The sequence below is a fragment of the Cygnus olor genome, chromosome 3 (assembly GCF_009769625.2).
Source record: "Cygnus olor isolate bCygOlo1 chromosome 3, bCygOlo1.pri.v2, whole genome shotgun sequence".
Taxonomy (NCBI): domain Eukaryota; kingdom Metazoa; phylum Chordata; class Aves; order Anseriformes; family Anatidae; genus Cygnus; species Cygnus olor.
In genome coordinates, this window is record NC_049171.1 from 6,587,065 (window position 1) to 6,609,223 (window position 22,159).

The 22,159-nt window shown below is 42.4% G+C and overlaps 1 protein-coding gene across 1 annotated transcript in view; it reads left to right on the plus strand.

Moving 5' to 3' along the window:
• Positions 1-22,159, plus strand: part of LOC121068788 (CD2 associated protein) — a 76,348-nt gene that overhangs the window by 9,947 nt on the left and 44,242 nt on the right. Inside the window, exon 2 of the mRNA XM_040554322.1 lies at positions 10,840-11,000. Within this exon, the coding sequence (XP_040410256.1) occupies positions 10,840-11,000 (161 nt within the window). The remainder of the gene's footprint in view (positions 1-10,839; positions 11,001-22,159) is intronic.

The window sequence follows — 22,159 nt, forward strand, 5'->3', positions numbered from 1 at the left end:
CTTCTGTAATGTCTCCGTTCCCTCCCTAAATTCCTTAAATACCTGCAGTTCTGTGTTACTATCAATTAGCTACGCAAGACACAGCACATGCTGTAGCTGTTTCCAGGCTGCATATTTGACGGTTAGCCAACCAGCAGGTTAAAGGAGTAGGAGTGTTAGGGTAGGGAAAAAAAAAAAAGGTATAACGCTTATTTTGAGACATTAATCTGACATGTTTCAACCAAATGGGTGTACAGGGAGAAAATTAGAGTAGAGTGGGGAAACAGGCTGAGAGGCATGTTCACGTGAGCTTGGTTTTCTCCAAAGTGTGTGAGATTATATTCAAATATAGAACGACGGGGGCAGTCCTAGCTTCTCCATTCTGAGTGCCTAGCAGAAGACTGGATATAATAACAGCAAGATGAAACTTGTGTTCTGCAAAACACACCCTGTGGATACCAGCAAGATTTTATATTTGCTTTCTAGTTCAATGTTACGTCTTCATTACATTCTGGGGTTACTCCTTCTTTCTTGATCAGAGGTGAGGAGGAGGACCTGGGGGTATGGGCAGTCAGCCTCACCTCGCTCCTTGGCAAAGTGAGGGAGCAGACCTTCGGGAAAACTGCTTCAAGGTACACAAAGGGCAAGGAGGTGACAGGGCAGCCAGCATGGATTTCCGGAGAACAAATGACTTAAATAGCGTGGTTGCTTTCTATGATAACCCGACCAGTTCTGTGGACAAGGGGAGAATGAGCTCTTATATACAGGCAGAGCTTTGACATTGTTGCCCGTGGCATTTTGCCAAACGGAGGAGAAATAGGCTAGGTGGGTAGACTGCAAGGTGGGAGGGAGGCTGGGACCCAAGCCAACCAGTCAACAGTTCAAGGCCAAACTGGCAGCCGTTGACGAGGTGTTCCTGGGGCTGGTACGGGGCTGGTGATGATATCCAGCCGCCCAGACGATAGGACGGTGCGTCCTCCCCCCACGCTGAGCGAGGAGGGGATGGTTGGCGTGCTGCAGGGGCACTGGGCCAACAGGAGCCTCCTGTAAGTCCTAGAAATGAGTGAAAGAGAAAATCCAGTACCGATGGGGACCGGCCTCGCTGCATGGCAGGTGGCTTTTACAGGGGAGTAGCTGGAAGTCCCTGCTAATCGTGCTGGGGGCGCTAAGGGACACCAGTTAGTGGCGGGACTTGGAGGTTCAAGTTGGTGCTTGGATGTCATGGTCATAGAGGTCTTTTTGAACCTTGTTGATTCTATTAGCTGGCACTTGCAAAGCTGTATCTAAAATACCGTGTCCAGTTTTGGTCCCCTTTCCTCTCAAATGCAAGAGGGATGTCAACAGATTCATCTCAGAAAGGCACCTGGGCGTGTTTGTGTTACCTCCATCCTTTGAAGTCTCAAGATTGAGCTGGACAACGCCTCGAGTGGCTTGTTTTGACTCTGAGGTCAGCCTTGCTGTGACCAGTTTGGAGTAAGCGCCTTCCAGAGGTCCTTTCAAACCTTTTAATTCCCCCTGTGATTTCAAGTGTTGCAAACCACGCTGACTTAAATCATACTCTTAATAAGATATGGTTAAATCCCTTCAAAATTGAGGTTACAAACGAATGTTTAAAGGACTTGATTTCCTGAATTTTAGAACCTAATTGAGCTAACGAAGCAACTTCATCTCCTTTAAAAATATCTGATTGGGGTTGCAGGGTGCCCTTGAGCATTTGTGGTTTTGACTGGCTTTTGTAAAAATCCATTGCATAAGGATCTCTAACTGTGCTTTTCAATCAACAGTTCAGTTTTTGCATTGACTGAAATGTCTGCACTAGAAAGTAAATTAACTTCATTAATGCAATAATTAGTGTGGGCCATCCTGACAGTGTGAAGTCAGATAGGAGCACTTGCCTCTGTTCTAATGCTAAGCGTTTTTTGTGGTTTTTGAAAGATCCCAGTCTGGGACCACTCAGCCTATTGCATCATTTCTGTTTTTAAAGCTGAAGAGAACACTTTGTGCATGCTCCGAATGATGCTTTTAAGTTTCCATAAATTTATTTCAAAGCCAGCTTCTTGCCATGTTTGCAGAAATACAAATTGTCATTCTGAATGAGATACGTGCCAAGTTGTGGGCTATATATCAAAGCATTTTTGCATTTTTTTGGGGTAGTGCAAAAGGAGTTTTTTTTTTTTTGGTTTAAACTCAGAAAGCTTTCAGAGACTTTCTTGTTTTTGTCGTTTATGCATTCGTAACCTGGAGCTCTGATCGTTCCATCCTTTTTGGCTAGAGGAGTCCTCGCAACAGTCTGCAGGAGGAGCTGCAGCTTTTGTAGCGATGTGGAGTCCTGGTACAGAAGGAAGGAAACGTTTGTGTAACTCAAATACAGATATTTTTTGGTAACTTTGTAAAAAGATTTCTGGCTAAGATAAGCAACAGAACCTTCACGTGTATTTCTGTCTGCTAATTATCTAGTGGAGTTTTGGAGGGAAAAATGCTAACGAACCTGTAAATGCGGCGTGACCCCGTTGCTGACCCTGTGGTGCTTCTGCTTATTTGGTGCTTTGGATTTGAGCCAAAAGAGAGATGCTTATTTTCTTGCTCAGAGCTTCTTGGCAGTTTTTCTGTAGGCAGATGTTTTGTGACTCACCTTGGATGTTGAATGTTTTACTAAATAGATGTTATAAAATTAAGGGAAGGGATAGAGGAAGAGGTGCAAGTCTATATACAGAACAGTATCTGAGTCATGGCTTGAGGATTTTTTATTTCTCAGCACATTTCCCTGTGCCCTTTGAGATCCGTGGTTTTGTGTGCTTTATCAGCTTAGCAGTTCTTCAGCTGTACTAGTGAAGATGTTTGCTGCCTTTCCTGCAGGTGTCACCTCTCTCATTTCCATGCTGGTTTCTTACAGTGAGCTCTACTGGGACACAGTGCAAGAAACAGCAAGTAACATAAAACATCGCTTTCTGTTTAACATAATTTCTTCCCAGGTAAAACACTTTGACCTTGTGTGTTTTCACAGTTAGCCTGTGATAACTGCAGTCAGTACCGGTTTTCCTCTGATGCTTCCTGTCTCCTCTTGACACATTCTTGTAATGAGGGGTGGGGAGAGCCTGGTAATTCTTGCTCGGAGAGCTTAGGGGAATTGAGGGGGAAACAAACATACAAAACCATACTCTTCTTTTTAAAACGTGTTCTATCCGCTCATACGCAGTGGTAGACGCTTTAGAAAGCTAAGGGAGAATAGAGTAGGAAAATGAGGCGTGTGGTGTTTGCATCTTTGGTGCTTCGGGGCAGGCTGCTAGGCAGGATTTCTGCTGCAGTGTTTGTGTTTAATTTCCTTCACAAAGTTTCTTGCTAATTGTACTGGAGCCAGCTTGAGAAGCTGTCATTTGAGATTTACTGTTAGAATGCAAATGAACTTCTTGTTACCGTTTTCTGTAGTTTTCAGTTCTGCGTTTTCCTAATTCCTTCAGCATTCACGGTCTGTAAAATTAGATAGAATCTCATGTAAATATGTGTCGAGTCATTTCTTGAGGAACCTACCATTGACTTACCAGACCTGTGCCAAATGCCAGGTGAATCCAGGGTGACTTCTAGATGGAGCAGCTCTGTACAGGCAGAACCAAGGCTCCTGGCTTTCAGCTGTCTCACAGGTAGACTGCTGGTTTTATTTTCCTGTTTTTTTTAGGGAAGCTATTGCAGTAGCAGGATTACAGGTCTACACAGAAAGTGTTTCTGGTGGTGGTGGTGCGGTGTAGGGCAAGTTGCAGAGAGTAATGAAGACTATCAGCCACTTGCGGGGGGTGTGGAAAGGAAAGAAGAAGAAAAAAGCAGAACTTCACTCAACTTTTGCTTTGTCAATGGCTTCAGCAGCGACTAGAGCTGGCTGGGAATCATGTCGTCCAGAGATAGGGACTGGGGTGTCAGTGGCGTAGCACTGGGAAGGTATTTTTTGGAGAACTGTCCCCTGGTAGAAGTCGATTTGCATTCAGCTTGGCCGACTTCTGCGGAGTGGCACATCGGTTGTAGAAGTGAAACTGGGAGCATGAGAAACTTCATTAAGGGCTCTGAGAGATCTTGTGGGTCACCTATCGGTCGCAGGATGTCTCTGAAAGAAGGCGTGTTAAAGCTAGTTGCTGATACGTATTTCTCTTTGTATATATCTGACATTCGGATAACATTGCATCACAAAAATTTTGCGTGTTTACCGTTAGAAAGAGTGAAATGTTTTGGGACTCCATGCTTTAGGAAAAAGAACAGAACTACTTTTTAGTCTGGCTCTTTCCTTCCCCTCTTAATTTTTTTGCCTTGAAGCTTGAAGTATTTAATTGAAATGGTAAGCTGACAGTAGCTGGACTGCTGATGCTGAGATCTGGGCAAATAAAGGCCCAGGGGTGATACTGGATAATGTGAGACTTGCATAGTATGTTTTAAAACTTTTGTATGTGTGTGCTTATTTTAATTTATTTTCATTCTAAAAACAGTAGACTGGTATAAAATACCCTTACTGTTAGCACTGAAAAGTACTCATTGAGTTTCTAACTGGTCTTGTAAACCATCACATACATTTAGTGGCTTGTGATAGAAAAAAGATGTTGTATATACCTGAAAAATGATACATTTTTTACAACAATTATTATGTTTTTTGATTGGAAGGACTTGATTTTTAAATTCCTTTCTAAATTAAAGACTTTTTTCTTAATCTGACGGAAGGAGGGACAGCGCTGGAAGGCTGAGGTGTCCAGGCACTGCACTGTGTGAACGGGAGCTCAGGCTGGGGCTGCGCTCTGTCTGAGCTCCTACGCTGGAGGATCTCCTGGGGCTTGTTGAGAATTTGGCCTGGCCTTGCAGCGTGGCGGCTCCGTGCTCGTCTAATGTTGCGCCGAACCTAATTAGCCTGCCAAGCTGCGGGCTGTGTTGGAGTGAGTACAAAAGGCTGTCTCTCCAAATGGAGCAGACCCTGTCAGGATCCAAACCCAGTCCCTGGCGGATGGCACCATGGTGTTTGTGGTGCTTCCAGAGTCTGGGTGGACGTGGCTGAGCTGGTGTTACATAGAATCTGTTTGGATCCAACAGTGTGTAGTTGTTTGTAGGGAGGGGACCTCCGTTGCTGGAAAGCAGTATTTGTTTGTCCAGCATAGGGGCTAATAAATCCTACAGATTTAGGTTCTCTACCTAGGAAATAAGCCACAACTGGAATAATCCTTTGACAGCTAACTGGGATTCAATTGTATATGCTTAAAAGAAAATGTGTATAGAGTGGCACAAAAATCTTTAAATTCCATTGGCATGGTGGTTTTTATTATAAATTAGTAAAGAATCCTGATAGCTGAGAGCACTTTGCTTTAAACACAACTTGAAGTGAATATTTAAATATGAGGCCAGCATCACCTTAAGCTGAATACCATCTCCTCTGCCACATCCCTTCCTTGTGGTGGGTAGATGTGGGTGAGGAGAGCTGCAGCAGCAGGAAGCAGTGTGACTGCCTCGGTGTAGGGATGCTGATGGGGAAAGAAGCTGGCATGGCTGGGATAGCTCCTCTGGGAGCAGGCATGTGTTGCAATGACTCTGCTATGTGTCACTGGCGCTTCTGAGGCTGTACACAAGGCACCCAACTTCCTTCTGGGCTGGAATGAAGGCTGAGGATCTTGCTTGTGATGCTTAGCGTAGAGGTAAGTCGCGGTGACACAGCTGTTTTGCAAGTCCTTCACGTGGAGCGTGAGTGCAGTGGCTGCACAGCTGAGCTCAGTGGGACCAGCCGCTGTTCCTTGTGCCGTCACTTAAACCCGTTGGCTTCTTGAAGGCTGTGATGAGCGGGACTGTAAAGTGTGGGTAGGCTGCGTGGTCTCTTAGCCAAATGCGCTCCTTCCATGTTCAATTCTTACCAGCTCGGAGCCACATCCCTAAGGTAAGAGTTGACAGGAATCCAGTGGCTTTGCTCATTTGTGCATTATGCTAAGGTGTGGTTTTAGGGCAGCTTTTGGCAACGTGTGAAGCAGTAAGCAGGGAGGGGCAAGGAAAGTGGACCTGTAGGGGAAAACCCCCGGTTTTAGGGACCTGCATGCTTCCGACACTTCCATATCATCCTGGTTTCAGTCTCACCCCATGGACTTAGTGCTTATTAGTGATTAATGTGCAATGAGGGATGCAGTCCTGGGATGCCTGTCTCCGATTTAGTTTCAGTGAGAAGACATCTGACTTGCCTGCTGTGAGGTGGCTCCACGCTGTGAGCTGAAGCACGATCAGTGAGGGGGTTGGAGTTTCACTGAGGAGCGTGCCCCTGATCTGGACAGCAGCAATGATATAGATGTGGATCTAAGTTGGCCGTGATGCAGTCTTGCTCCTCTGACCCTGCAGTGAGCCATCTTAAGGAGATTAACTTGTGGAAAGTTGGCAGTCTTTGCTTGGGCTATTTTCTTTATCCGATTTACCAGAAGTACAAACAAGTACTGATTTCAGCACTAAGCAGGAGGAAGGGACCATGCAGATGAGCATGGGATCACAGCATCCCTGCATTGAGTTGTCTTGAAAGCACGGATTTGCAGTTTCCCCTCTTTCCACTAATGATGTAGCTGTCTTGGGCACCATGAGAAGGAAAGAAGGAAATTCTGTGTTTCCATCTCTCCAAGCTTCAGTCAGTCACGCTTATTGAAAGGAAGTACCTGCCTCCTTGAACAAGATCAGTGGGCAGAGACATCTCCCCGACAGTGGGAAATTTGGGCTGCTTACCTGCTCAGCGTGAGGAAGACCGAACCCACGTCTGTACCCCAAGGGGATACTTTAACCTTTGGGGAACTGGTTATCGTGGTCTTTTAGGGTCACTCTTTAAAGAGGAGAGTGAATTATGGGGGCAGGTGCAGAGCACAGAAGAGGGAGCCTGGCTGAGGCTTTTGGCTGGGGCTGTCCAAAGCCAGGTGCTCACTTTGTGCATGTGTCCTACCAGGAGAGCTTTGTTGGACAAAATTAATAAGTTTTGGAAGCAGGGGCTAGAACTTCATGGGCAATGGAGAGTCTACCAGGTCTCTTTATTTGAGCATATGGATAGTCATGGGTGACTCAAGTCAGTGTGACAGTGAATTATGTGATGCTGAGGTGGGGAAAAAGACTCTTATAGCACTGCCTATGTTTAGTGTTTATGGGTGGGTTTTCAGTGTCCAGCATCTGAAGAGCTTCTTTCAGTGTAAAGATCTGTCTTTGGTGGCTGATCATATGCTATGGTATTGCTATACTTGTTTCCTAGACCCTTCACCAGCTTTGTTTTTTTCTTCGGACACGAAGGGCTTCAACTCATTGTAGTCATCTTAGAAACTGTAGGAATGTTTCTAGGGAAAAACAACTGTAAAGGAAAGTTCTCCTTCAGATTAACACCTGATTTTGAGATGGTTGTGAAGAAATGTGGCATAGTAAAAGGATAGGATTGTGGTTTATCTTTTGTCTCTAACCTAAGCTTTGTTTGTGATAAAAGTGAGTACCTTTGTAGCATTGTGTGTTTGTATTCACACATAATGACCAAAGAGTTAGCTTAATTTTATAAGAGACTAAACTTTGTTTCCTGAGATTGTCAGGATAAACAGCGCTTACACAGCTAACGAGGTTTATTTCAGGCTTCTAGCAACTCTCTGTTCTGACTTAACTGCAGCTTTTCTGGCAAGGCACTTCTGGAGGCCAGACAACTTTCCAGGCTCGAGGTTCCAATAAATGACTTTTCAGCTGGACTGACCTAAACCCTGCCTGAGGAGACCTCGATGGAGCGTGGCACACAACTCGAGTTCTTGCGGCTCGGTGCCGGGCTTGCCCCTCCAGGCCTGCAGCAGCTTTCAGCAAGGTTTCCTGAATAGCTCGCGAGGATTTCAGTTGTCCCACCAATGTTGCTGTTGTTGTTGTTTTACAAGCTATTATATGTGTTTTGCGAGGGATTTACTTTGTCTGGTTTCTGTCATCCTCTGGCTGCTACAGAAAGGTCTCCAAATTCTGACGATACTGTAATATCCTAAACAAAGGACCAGGAATGTGAAAATGTGCTTTTTGCTGTGTGTGTGTGACGTTGGCTATTTCTACTCAAGACACAGACGGGCTTGAATGTCAGTATATTTTCCAGTCTTTCCCATTATTTATTTGTTGATATTTGTAGGTTCCGAGAGGGACCTGTACTGTAGGCTCCTGTAACAGGTGACTCCAGGAAGAGCCTGTGCAGCTGAAGGCTCCCTTTGTTTAAAAGCAGTGAAGATGGGCGTTAGGCAGTTGTGCGTATCAGGAGGCTTGCCTTCTGCCGCGTCCCGGTGCCAACACAGAAGAACTGATTGTGTAAGTTTTAGAGAAGTGAAGGGGTCACCTCTGCCAGCAGAATTGGGATGCTTTGTTTGGGTAACGTAGCTGTGTTGGCCAGTAATGCTCGCTATTTTATCCAAGAGGCCGTGCTGTTAAATAGGATGCTTTTCTCATCTGCCATGGGGATATAATGTAGTCAGTGGTTGTTGATGGGGCTGACTGGCTTTGGCATATTTGGTCTATTTTATTAATAAGCTGTCATCTTACTGGAGACGAAGACCTGAACAGACAAGTCCCACAACGGCTACTATAACCACATTTCCACCAAAGATGTCCAGTTGATTATTATTTTTTTTTTTACTTAGCACCATTGATTTAATTTTGACCCAAAATCAGGTCAGACCCCTCAACACTCTCTGGGAAGGTTCTGCAGTGACATTGAAAGCTGTCATGGTTGGATGATGTGGTTGGATGACCGAAAGCTGCCAATGAAGGTGAAACTTTCCCTCAAATCAATCACAGAACATCTGAGGCTGGAAGGCACCTCTGGTTGTCTGGTCCAGCTCACAGCTGCTCAGCTCCAGCACGTGGCCGTGTCTAGCTGGGCCCTGAGCACCTCCAAGGAGACTCCACTGCTCCCCAGAGTGGTCGGTCACCCTCATGGTGGGTGGTGTGTTGTATGTATAGGTACAAGGGGAATTTGTTTGGCTTCGGGTGGTGCCCATTGCTTCTTGTTCCTTCAGCAGAATGTTGTCTCCCTTCTTGGGGAGCTTTGGTCCTGCTGGATGCACAAAAAAAGTGTGTTAAACCTCACAGTGTTCGTGCTACAGCTTGAGAAGATTATTTTGAGTCCAAGAATTGGTCACTGTGGACTCTTAAGCTACAGATCGTTGGTTTGAGTTGAGTTTGAAATTGAGAAAGCTGTGTAAAAAGCAAAAGGCAGGTGAAATAGATATTTTTTGATGGTTTATGCTGCTGAGATATTCTGCTGGTTGGCACTCTGATTTTTTTTTTTTTCTGAAAGCTTTGACCAGCTTCTATTACTACACTGGTTGCTGACACTTTCAGTATCAGGTCTATTCTTGAGTAAAGCTTTTAAATGAGAGTGCAGTGTTTGAAATATTTAGAAGTACGTTCCATGGACTGACACAACTCCTCATTATTCTAAGGAGCTGCGATTTCTTAAAACATTTTCTGTCACTACTGAGCAGTGTTTTGCTTGGGAAAATAGAATAATTCCAAGAGCTTTCAGCAGCTTATGTCTTCCAGTAACTGGGCTCTTTTGGCAGTAGAAAGATTTCCTGCCCGTTGTGCTGCGGTCTGAACCACCTGAACAGTTGAACTAATGCTACTTGCTGATGTTGAAAAGCAAAACTGGTAAATCTTCCTCATGAAGACTAAGCAGTGAAGAGATTTGTAACTTGTTTGTGTCATCACGTGAAAAATACATGGGATGAAACCATCTTGACATTCCCCATGTCATCCCTCCTACTTTCCAGGCAGGGGAATAGAATTTAGATCTGGCTTGTCTACATAGGAGAAAGAGGATGGCATTAAACATCATTGACAGATACAAGAGGAAATTCAACATGTAAATTCCAAGAATAAAAAGCTGATATTTGTGTTTGCTGCAATTTTTCTTTGGAAATCCTGGATGATGACTGGGACAAAAAACCTCTACAGCTATTCAGGATTTCTGTCTTTTCAACATTCCTGTGGTCTTGTCTTTGCACGTGTATGTTGTGATCTGTAGATTAGAGGGAGGTTTTGGTGAGCGTAGTGTTATGTCTTGTAGCACCTGATTGTCCTCACTGGATTTGTGAGAGGGGAAATTATTTGATTACTGCAGGTTTGTGGAAAGTCCTGGCGTAAACAGAATTTCTCGATGAACAAATGAGCTCTTATTGCCAAACAAGCCTTCAGCTGCCAGTAAGCAACTCCAGTGGATCTTGTGCAACAGATGGACAAGTACATAAATATATTGCTAGGCTCCTCTGAGTAAACTTAATTATGTCAAAATTAAAGCTTGCTTGCTTATTCATCTTTGTACAAAACCAGATGATTCTGGAGGAGGGTGTCTTTTAAATATCTGTGCATATTAAGTTGTTTGATACTGTCAGTCATGCTCTTTCTGGCTTGCTTGTATTAAATTTCTTGGCTCAAACTTGCAAAAGTATTGAATCTTTTTCTTTTGTAGGCATAATAGCAGATATGTGTGAAAATTAAGAAAGCATTACCATACCTGCACAATTTGAAACCTTGTATTTGACCCCCAAGTATGCGTTGAATAACAAATGCCTTCCCTGTGGGCAGTGGTTCATGGTTGTTAAGTCTTAGGCTGGGACTTGGATTTTGGACAGCTCCCCCTTAGCCCCTTTTACCACATGTGCACACGACAAAAACCACCGCCACCAAAATATGCCATGTTCCTGGTTTTCCTTGAATTAAGTGATGCTTCTATTTTTCCTTTCTAAAATGGACGGGGACACTACAACTCACAACCAAGCATTTGTTGTTAGGTCTGCCTTTTTGTTCATGCATGGCTTTAAAGTTTCATTTCTACATTTCTGAGTTGCACTCACTGTGTTTTTTTTTTTTTTCCTTCAGTGGACTATATCGTGGAGTATGACTATGACGCAGTGCATGACGACGAGTTAACGATTCAAGTTGGGGAAATAATCAGGAATGTGAAAAAACTGGAAGAAGAAGGATGGCTAGAAGGGGAGCTAAATGGCAAGAGGGGCATGTTCCCTGACAACTTTGTGAAGGTGAGTTTTCTCCATGGAATTGTTTCTGCTGTGGTCATACAGCAGCCTAGTTATTACCGAAATGTTAAGAGTTTCATACCAGTTATATTTATAATGGAATGAATTTTTAATTGCAAGACCTTTCAGCTGATTAAAATATTTTAGTATGTTTTTGAAGGTTTTTATCTTCTTAGTAAGTTCTGCTTCTGTTCTTGCTCAGTTCAGCATTGATCTGTGCCCTTGCACTGTGTATCCTGTCTCCTCGCTACTGCTTCGGTGCATGAGCAGTTGTCTGCAGCATTGGTGACCTGCTTTAGTGAGACAGATTGACTTTAAAATCAAAATCTACCCTTACAGAAGACATCAGGTCAACAGAGACTTGGGAAATTAGGGTCATGGCCCAGTCAGCTCAGCTGTAATGAAAAACTGCATCCTCAGGCTGTGGTTATGTGGATGCTTCAGCCTGGATTACAGCTGTTTTGTTCGAAGGATGCTCCTGCACTTGCTACCCTGAACTCCCTCCTTCTGGTACTGCCTTTTTGTGGCTGTGCAAAGGGCCAGGACGGGGATGGGTCCTGCTGAAGGGTAACTGAAACTGTGAAATCATACAACTTTTTGTATTTACTGTGTTTGTGTCCTAGTTTTCACTGAAAACATCTGCTTACAAAGCAGATGTGCTTTCTGTTTTCCCTGGAAGCTTTCTAAATCTAGTACTGAGTATGCAGCTGTCTATTAATCACTTACAATGAAGAAACCTGCGGAGAATCTAGCTGTGCTGTTCCATGTGCCACGTCTGAAGAGTTTGCTGAGCTGCCAGATACTTTTTCATCTAAACTACTCATCTGTTACTGAGATGTTATATACTTAGCTTCTTTATGCTTTCTTCTCCTTTTGAATAACTTCCAAAGATTCCTCAGTGTAACTTCCATACCATGAAGTATAATCAAAGAGAATTTAGATATTCCTGTCTTTCTGAAGTAAAGTTATTCCTTGCAAAACAGAAATTCTCTAATATATCTTACTGTGATATTTTCATATTGGTAACCCGTAAGAGGGATTTTGTCCAGTATTGTAGACACTTTACACTTGCTTACATTAAATTTGACAATATTTCTGTTTCACTTTATGAAAAAGTGAAATCATTCATTTTTATAGATACCTAGATCATTCAACTATATCTTTTAATACTGGTGGAAATAATCCAATTGCTTCCTAGTGAAGGCCTGCTACCAAGGAAAAGTTTGTAAGATTGCATTTCACTTATTTGTCTTATATTTTTAACTTCTTTGTAGTTCAGTGCAAAAATCCATTTCAGGTTTAGGCCCCTGTATGAATAATAACTTAAGGTAAAATTAAGTGGTGTTTTGATGATTATTATACTGATTTGTCTAGCACTTAAGTGCCACATAGGAAGAAAGTGTCAGACACAGTGGTTCTCCAGATGGTGGGTCACCAAGACCATATTTTCACTGAACAGCACAGAGGGGTCAGAATTGACTTGTTTGTACATTAAAAACTGTTTTTTTTGGATATTATTTTGCCTGTCTGCAGCTGCAGGAGGGCTTTTTACAAACTTTGATTTAAATTGCTTTCATCTTTTTGCATCTCAGCTCCAATTACTTGTAATTGTACAGCTGTTTAGCATGTGTATGGGGTGGTTGGATACTCTGGGTTACAGGACCTATTTCCTAGAAAGCATAAGAATTTGGAGAATTGAAAAGGAAACTAGAAGAAAATCCTCTTTGGTTTAATGTTTGGTGAATGACAACGGGGACAAGTTGTTTGAGGAGTTCAGTTATGAGGTTGATTTCTTGATTAATTTTTTTGTAAAGACTTAATGCACAGGTTGAAAAACCTGTCTTGCATTGATTAGATGATGGGAAAGTATTAAAACAAAAAAAGTATTAGGTCATGTTTTTTTCATTTCCCTTTTGATTATAGTTCCTTCTTAAAAATGTAATCTTGATGCACAGGTAGTGGTAGTTCGAGAGTGAATTTTGTTGGTGCAGAAAGGCTTTTTTTTCTCCCTCCCCTCTTCACCTCAGCTCCCCCAGACTGCATTTGCTGCTGCTGTGGGCTACTTGATAGTGCAAGATCTGTGAAATGCTGCTGTGACCAGACCACTACAAACATCAGGCCTAAAAATTAGACTTGAATGATCCAGCTTGACAGCTTGGGCAGGTGTGACACATTAAGGGGTTGATGAACTGCAAGAGGGAGGTGGAAATGAGCTGAAGCAGAGCTGTACTTTGGCCTTGTGAACAAGGAAAGTCCTTTGAGAAATGAGTTTGCTCATTTGCCACCTCACCCATCAGCTGTTCAAACTCTAAACGAGGTGGTGGCTGGTGTGTCCTCTGGGCTTCCTATGGAAAGGGGTGTGTTACTGCTCCGAGCAGGAACACCCTACAGCGCCTGCAAGAGGGTCTGGGGCTGACAGTGGAGAGGTGTAAGAGTTGGTGGGATGGGGTAATGACAAGAGGGATGCTGGAGAGGGCCATCTCTTGCTAACTACTCATTGCCTGTGTGAAAGAGAGAGGAGAGTGAAGCTATGAGTGACACAGTGAGCAGGAAACAGCAGGAAGGAAGACAGGCTAGGAGGATTGGGGGACCTGGGATGCACCTGGTCCAGGTGCCCAAGTGTCTTTCCCTCTGTGTGGGGACGAGAGAGTATGAGGTGGATCTGCCACATCAGGTCAGTGGAAAGCACAACTGGAGGGAACAGATCACTGTGGACAGGACTAAGATTTACATCAAGCTTTGCACATTTTAATGTGAGATTCTGGGGCTTGAATTTTTATTCCTTTCTGAAAGGATCTCTGTCTTTTCCTGCCATGCATTAGGTAGGGATTTGGCTCAAACCCATCATATGCCTAATTTATTGTGCTTCTGTGTAATATCTATGTCTATCTATTCTGATTTATTAAGAATTTAATTGAAGCCAGTGTATAACCTCTCTGTGCAGAATTTAGGTGTTAATCAATCTCTGCTCACCTGAATAGGACTGGCATATGAAGTTGAAAGTGTACATGTTATCAACTAGATTTGCCTGGTCTTGTCCCATATAAAATATTTTAAAGCATAATAAATACATTATAGTTTAAATTATGCAAAAGTGGGTGCACATTCTTTGATTTCAAATCCTAGATGTTTTTTGAGAAGATAAGTTAGCTCTTTAAAAGAAGCCTTGGATTTTTGTCAGACAACTGCAAGAGTGTTGAGGGGGGAAGGCGGTAACTCCAGCTCATTTGGTTTTTGCTAGTTTTGCTCTTTTCTTCTTAATCGTGTCTGACTGCTGAAAAGCTTGTTGCCAGGTGGCAGCTGCAAAGTGTCCTTGGCTGCCAGGCAGCACGCAACTGCCTCTAGCCTGTTTGAAGGACAACCCAAATGTCAGTAGGAGGAGTAGGGCTGCCTGCCTTGTTGGTGTGTTGGGTGCCCCAGATCCAGACTGCACCATCACAGCTCAAGTGGATCCCAGTCTTGTTTTGTTCCCTGCTGCTGAGCTTTGCCAATATGTAGGATTTACTGACATTTTATGCCACTCCTCAGGCGTTGACTTGTGCATGGGACAAATGCATCTTCTCTGAGAGCATGACTGAGTGCTGTCAGCTTCATTTTGAGTTATGATAGTCTTGCAGAAGAACATTTTGTCTTCGTTTTCCCTCAAGTGAAATCTTCTAAATGTTGCCAAATGCTGATTTTGCTTGCTTGTTTTTTTTTTTTGGCTTCTACACATTTTTTTTTTGCATGTTTGTGTAGCATCCATAGAAGAATTGGAGGCTGGTGGTGCCTGGCTCCTGGTACCAGATGGGACAGGGCATTTGCTGCATGACAACTGCTCAACAGGTCAAACTGCAGTCTGAGGCACTGTGTCTAACGATACAGTTCTTCATGCTGACTTAAAGCCTCGGGATTTTGTGTTAACAGAAAGAGAAGAGGTAGGGCACCTGGCTCTCTTCAGCAGAGTCTGTAAAGCCTGCATGGTGTCCTCGGGTGACAGAGTTGGCAAGTGTTGGGACGGAAAGTGGAAGGTAACTGTAAAGGTTGGGAGGGAAGTCGGGGGTGGTTGGGTTTGTCCAAAGCAGTCCTGAAATGAGAACTCAGAGCTGGTGGAGGAGCTTGCAGTGAGTGTATAGTTGCAAGCAAATGGCTATAAAAGGTATAAACAATTATATTGCCTGCTTGTGAAGCTAATTTCCTTGAATTAATTTTTCAGTAATAGGTCTTTTGAAAAATGTCCTGTCTGTATTGCAGTGTTGGATTTTAGAATGCTTTGAGAATGAAGTTTGGTTTTCCTGCTTGCCTGATAACAAAATGTATATTTTCAGTTTTGTTTCTTACTCATGGTTTATACATTCTTTGTTAGAATAAACTGCCTTTTTCTCTTGACGTTGTATAGTTCTGCAGGCACGTGGGTTTCCAATTTAATCAACAAATCCTGATTTAAAATTTCAGCTTGGATTGTGTGCATATACTCTTTTAGTGAGTCTGTAGTATTTGAATTGGAGGTCTTGTTCCTGACATCATTTCTCTTCCTTCTTCCTATAGGGACAATTTAAAATAAACAACTTCATAAATTCCTGAAAGGAGTTAGTGGAAATCTAGCAGACTTCTATTGTTTTCCTTGACAGTGGCTTACCCTTTCTAAAATTTATCAGTGTGAAATGTGCACACAGCCATTCATAACCAGGATGGGTTAGAGCAGTGCGTAATGCTGCTCAATTGAATAATTGCACCTGTGTGTTTTGAGATAGTAACATTTGCAGTGTGTGGTGTGCTTTGTGTGTTTTTATCTTTTTTATTAGTTCTATTCACTTTCCGACCAACTATTGTGACAGCTGAAAGTGATGATTTGTATTCATTCTGCTTGTTTTAGAAAGCTTTTTTCTCCATGCATAGCTAAAGGTATAGCTAGTATTTAGGATCTTAAAGGTTGCTCAGCTATTACTATTATTTCAGTTATTTCTATCTTAGCTTTGTAACGTGCTAGACTGCGAGCTTGCTTTTCATGGTAGTAAAACTAGTTCTATCATAAACTACAGGCAGTAAGTCAGAGGAGGGAGGAGCAGCAGATAGATTAATTAGGACTTTTCATCAGTTAAGGGCTTGCCAATGATCTTTGGGGCATTCAAAAAGCACATTTTGGATATGCACCACCTTAGTCGCTTGCTCAGCAGAAGCTGTCTCTGTCATAGAGCTGGTTCAGAGAAAACTTTTTGCCTGCGCAGGTGTGTGCAGCTGCTCCTGCTTTGCTTAGCACTGAGCCAGAATCCTTTTCAGGTTAACTTGTGAACTTTGCTCGCTACGACATTTTTTTCTTCCTCCCCTTAAATAAAAAAAAAAAAAGGCACAACACAGGGTGTGTTCAAGCAAATATGTCCGTGGAAGTGGTAAGCTTGCTTTATTTTCTGTCCGTTCTTAAAATCAAACATTGTGTTGTAAACTGACTTTGTGTTTCGGGGTAACGAGCGTGAACGGAACGGCAACTTTAAAAAGTTGTGGTTGCTGTATGATTTTTTCGATTTTAGTTAATATACTTTGTAAATTCTTGGTCTTAGAGCTGTTTGTGTAACAAAATTATTTGGTTTTGATTTATGTTAACTTCTTCATTGTGTGGAGGCAGGTAGGAATTTTAGTCAGCTACAGTGCTTGTGTGAAGGATTTCTTTTAAACCAGGGTGATTCGGTTTTAGGGGTTACTTTCAAGTTCAACTTCCTGGTCTGTGTGTTTGTCAATGTAAAGAAAACAAAACCTGAGCCCCTTTCCTTCCCCTAAAAGCACCCCAGACCGAAACTTTTTCATTGAAAAAGTTGCAGTATTAGCACAGCTGACCTAGTTCTTTCCAGCTGTATTCCTGCTGCCTCCTTCCTCCGTTTCTTGCTCATGTGATGTTGTTGAGTCCTGAGCATGCTGTGAACCGATGAGAGAAACTTTGGCTGAAGCTCTTTCAAACGTAGCATCTTCTGTAATTCCTTTTCAAAAATAGCAAATTGACCTCGCCCAGAACTCTAAACAGGAATTGTGGTGTCGGGAGGGGGCTGCAGGCGAGATCAGCTTGCTCTCTGCTGGCTCATTTCGAATCCTAACTCAGTTACAATTAGTGTAGTAACGATTGAAAAAACAGATTAATAACCATAAAGTATCAAAGCTTGTAGTCCCATGAAAATCCATACTGGTTGTTAGGAAGCAGGTATGTCTTCATTTATGTAACAGAATAAAATGCCTGTCTATTTCCAGAGTTTTCAGATTTGCTCTTCTGTGAGATGTTGTACCAGGCTGTGTGTTTTGACACCTGTTCTGCCCGAATTCTTTGCATTCACATAATGCTTGGAGAAAATTAGCTATAAATCAATCCTATGGGTCAACGGATATTTATTTTTGTGGCTTCTTCCTTTCTTTTCTGGTTCTTTTCTGGTTGTTTGGAGGAAATTATCAGAGAAGTGGTTTGCTAGGGGATGAGGGACTTCGGAGCGTGGAGGTTTCTTTAGCTTCCCAAGAAGTCAGCCCTCCTGATAGGAAAGCAATTCTTGCTTTGAACCTGACACTTCTCATTTTTTTTCAGAAATCAAGGAAATAGGTAAAACTGAAAGCCATGTTATGTGTATGAGAACAGTGATGGGTAGAAGCTGACTCTTTTTGTCCCGGGAAGAAGTGGAGCTGAGAGTTCACGCTGATACCATGGTGCAATCCATCGTCCCTGCTGATTTTCTTCTGGCTTTCAGAGTAAATGGTGCCGCTGCAGAGGGCACCCTTCACAAGTGAGCCTGGTCAGCAGTGCTGTTGTTTGTTCTTGGGGAGTGCCCGTGTGTGGTTGCCCAAGCTGTTCTCATTAATCCCCTCTATCAGCATGGGAAAGGTGATAGCGATTCCCATGTTTATGGGGTGAGAGAGAGTTCTCGACTATCCAGCTATTTTGTCCTGCCTGAACAAACAGTGAAACAGGTTTCTTCCAACCCAAATGTCAGGATAAATAGCTCGGGTGCACCTTGCTTATGAGGGGAGGCAACCTTTGTTTCATAAAATGAATTAAAAATCTGAAGAGATTAACAGATAATGCCAATGACATTCTTATGTAGTCATGTGTAGTAGTTTATGGTAGGATTTAGAGCTTGTCTTTGATTATTCTTGTTTCCGTGGAGATATATTAAAGTAGAATCACTGAATTAACTGCTTGGGTTTATACCAATAAGGTCGTGACCTCACAAGTTCCCTCTGTAAACTAACCTGTCTGATGTGGAGTGAAAAAGCAGAGTCTTGAGGTTGGTTTGGGTTTACAGATAGGAGCTCCGCAGTGTAGTTTCAGCCTGCTGCAGCCTGAGCTATGCCAGCACTGCTGCTTGTGGGCGATGTGTGCTAGCAGGATGTCTCCGGGAGCTCTTGTGCTCTGATCATGAGTGGGAGAAGCTCGGCAGATGTTGTCTCTTAACACCATCGCTGTGTCCACACTGGGATTTTATTGCCTTATCGGTATCAGCTGAAGATGTGTGAATTATTTCACGTTGCAATGCAGTGTAGCTATGCTGACTGCACACATACAGGATGAGAAATTTATATGACTGTAGTATTCTGTCACGGTAAATAAAAGTAATTTATAGATCTGAAATGTCACAGATGCTTTCCTCAAACATTCTGCACTATTCAAGTGCAAAAGATTTGGTGGAATAAGTTGACAACTCCCCCATTCTAGACAAGCACTCGTGCTCTAAATTTTTTTTTGGGAGCAGGGAATCACCTCTCAAGAAGGTTTCAGTTTACATTTGCAGATTGTTGTTCCATTCTAAGAGTAAATCTTTAGGATCGTGAAGTTTTCCATGGCTGGATGTGAATATTTAGTATTTTAAAGCACTGCTTGAGCATGTGAGGAAATGGAGAGAGCTCCTAAATTTTGCACCAGTAGCAGTACTGCTGTGGAAAGGATCTTGGGGTACTGTTCCCAAGGATGGCAGGAGAAAATGTGATTGTTGACTTGAATACTGCTAAAGCTGCCAATTATTCTGCCTGGCTTGCTTTCCTAAAAGGTCTATCTGCTTGCAGTGTTATTCTGTTGCAACCACGTACTCCAGGATATCTGTAGTGCTGCTCCACTCAAGTGTAGCTGTTTGTTGCTCAGCTGAGTCCAGAAAGGAAAACCGGTATCTACACATAGTTACTCCTTTAGCCACCTGAAACACTCTGCACTTTTGCCCTTCCTTATTTAGTTTTTAAACTTCATTGTGCAGAATTTCGTAACTTCCTTTCCAGGCAGTGGAGAAGGGTAACAGTTCTCTCACTGGAAGTTTGCAGAGTAGGTTGCATCAGGTGGTGATTGCAACTGTAATTAAGGAAACTCCACAAAATATATCCCCTGTCTTGGTCAGAAATAATTGACAGGATGTGTACAGAAAACTTGGGTTAAGTTTAGACCTTTTCATTATACAGAAATTCAAAGTCCTGCCATAAATATGTACTCTGCAATTATCGTATGTAATGACACGAAAGAGATAATATCCAGATAATGTATGTAGTGCTTGTTATATCCTGGGAGACTCTGGATATGCATCCCAGAACTGTATTTTTAGGACTTTGTCACATGTCTAATAAATCAAGGTGTGTATACACCCAACAGTGTCATTAATAAATCTTTTCTTTTGCTTTTTCCATGAGGTTGAATGAAGTAATTGTACTTGCAAACTTGCATGAGACTGCCTCTTCTGGCCTGTCATCTTGTAATGTTTAGAGCACTTGTGAATTTTTTTGGATATATAGTCATTTTGGACAGGCAGTTAGCTGTGCTCTGCTGTAGTGTTTTCAGCATTACATTTATTTTTTTGTGTGCATTTTGCTTCCTTGAGCACTTGAGCTCTTCCTTGAGTTCTGTCTAATGGTAGGAAATGATCTCAAAATTAACGTGGTGTTTTCTAGGCTTAACAATCATTTTGGATACTTTTCAGTTCCTAAAAATCTGATTTTGGTGTATGTGTGTTCATTAGTTTTTACTTGGTGTAATAAGCTTTCAAACTGGCAGAAACTGATGACAATGCTGATTAAGCATCCTGTCATTTCTAGCCACTTGTGAAAAAGGAGCAGAAAGCAAGAGTCATTTTAAATTAAAAATCTTGATTAATTTGTGGAACTTTGGTTAAAATGTAATCTTCAAACATCTTTTAATATCTCTGGAATTTTGGGATTTACATTTTTTAGCCCTGATTCAGCAAATGTTCAGGTTTGTGTCATGGGCAGCAGTTGTGGTGGGACTTAAAGGTGGTGTTGTTTGTTAGCTTTTTTATAACCTTTGAGGAAGCGACCCCAAGTGAAGTGCTGAAGGCTTTACAGGGAATGGGAAGAGCTGGGTGCTTAGGAAAAGGGATGCACGGAAGAAGACCACGGTACTGCTAACAGGTACAGGAAGCCTGGATGATGGTGAGAAGGAACAAAGGATGTTCCCAGTTAAACATCAAAGTGGGCCTGTGGTGGTTAATGGATCGCACATTGCCCTGGGCCAGCAATTCAGGCACTTAATCCGGGCAAGGAAAAGAAATGTGTCTTCCTGTCTTCCCTCCTGGGGAGCCTGATAAAACACCGAGTTCTGTGGAAGCCAGATCCAGGTTTTGCCACGTGTGATTCCTGGTTTCATTGATCTAAAGCCCTATTCTGTGGCTGGTGGTTTACAGGACATTAACTGTTAGTCTGTAAGAGCAATTACAAGAAATACAATTAAATTTTCGTCTGCATAAGCAAGTGGAATAGAAAAGAAATTCAGTTAACGTTTGAAGATGTTTTTATTTGGCTGCAAATGTGGCAACACCATAAAATACTTCTATATCTAATACCTAAATAATATTTTACGGTTAATTTTTTTTTTTAATTAAATGGTTGGGAAATTAATGTAAACATCTGTGCTTCCTCTAATTATTCCTATTAATTTGGGTTCTCTATTCTGCTATTGTGAGGGCTGGCCATTGTGCTGGCATTGTGCTGCCATGCTTTTCTGGGTCTGTCTTTGGTCTTTGAAAGCGGCTGAAGCTGTTTTAACACCCATAAAAACCTATGCTAAGACATGACAAATGTTTAGGTCTCTTGTTAATATTTGCGAAGTACAAGACCTCAGATCAGAATCCGTTCTGACATGTATGTTTTGTGCATACTTTAGACATCCAGTTCTCCAAAATAGTATAGTCCAGATTTTGACGCATATATAGATCAATGTATCTATATATGAAACTCCAAGCCTACTTCCGTACTCCCTCTGTAGAGATGAGCTTTCCTTATTTAGGAAAGTCCAGATATTTGCCTGTTCTTCAGTTTCAAGCGTTGAATTTATTCAGCTGCTCCCAGTGACTCAGTAATTTTTTATGCTTTCTAGAGATTCTGCTTGTTCTACGTGTCAGGTGTTGTGAGAAAGAAGCGATACCTTTCCTGATTAATTCTCCCTTTCTTCCTAGCAGGGAGGCACTCTGACTGCACAGTCTGTGTTTAGCACAGATTATAGCAGATGCAAAAACATTGATGTAATCTTAAAATTGATGCTCAGTGACTTGATACAGGTGTGTCTCAGTAGAAGGAAATCTCGGGGTTCTGTTTGAAAACTGCAGAGGTGTGAGCCTGTCCTCACTGAGTCACCTCTGTAGCTAGTTATATTATTCTTGGGGAAAAAGTTGCAAATTGTAATCTGAATCTGCAGCGAGCACAAAATATAATAATTCAGCTTTCTGAAAATACTTCTCAAACCATTTTGTGAAACTGCTACACAGAGAGAGTCTACAAATGTGTTCTGGCATCACTTGACAGCGGATACGTTTCTCTACCAGGATTTTGTAACCTTTCTTCCTGTACTGTCTTCTTTGAAGCACAGGGAAGCTTTAGATGTAAGCGGATAGCTCTGTGTAAACTTGCTGTAAGAAATGGGACTTTCCAAAGCCATGCCCAGGTGATAATGGCCTTTAAACAAGCAGTTTGCAGCGTGCTAGGAAATCAGCATGCACTGGAGTTGAGAACCTACAGCATTGTTTGCTCACGTGTTTCTGTAACTATTGTGAAAATCATTGGAGATTAGTGTCAGCTAGAAACTTTTCTTCTAATTTCACAGTCTTGAACTGAAATGCATTGACAGGGGTGTACAGATGTCAGAATACGAAGCCATTTCAACTTTGGAAGAGGTGAAGATGAAGAGCTGACGCTGCCTTACAGGTGGTTCAGCCTAATCT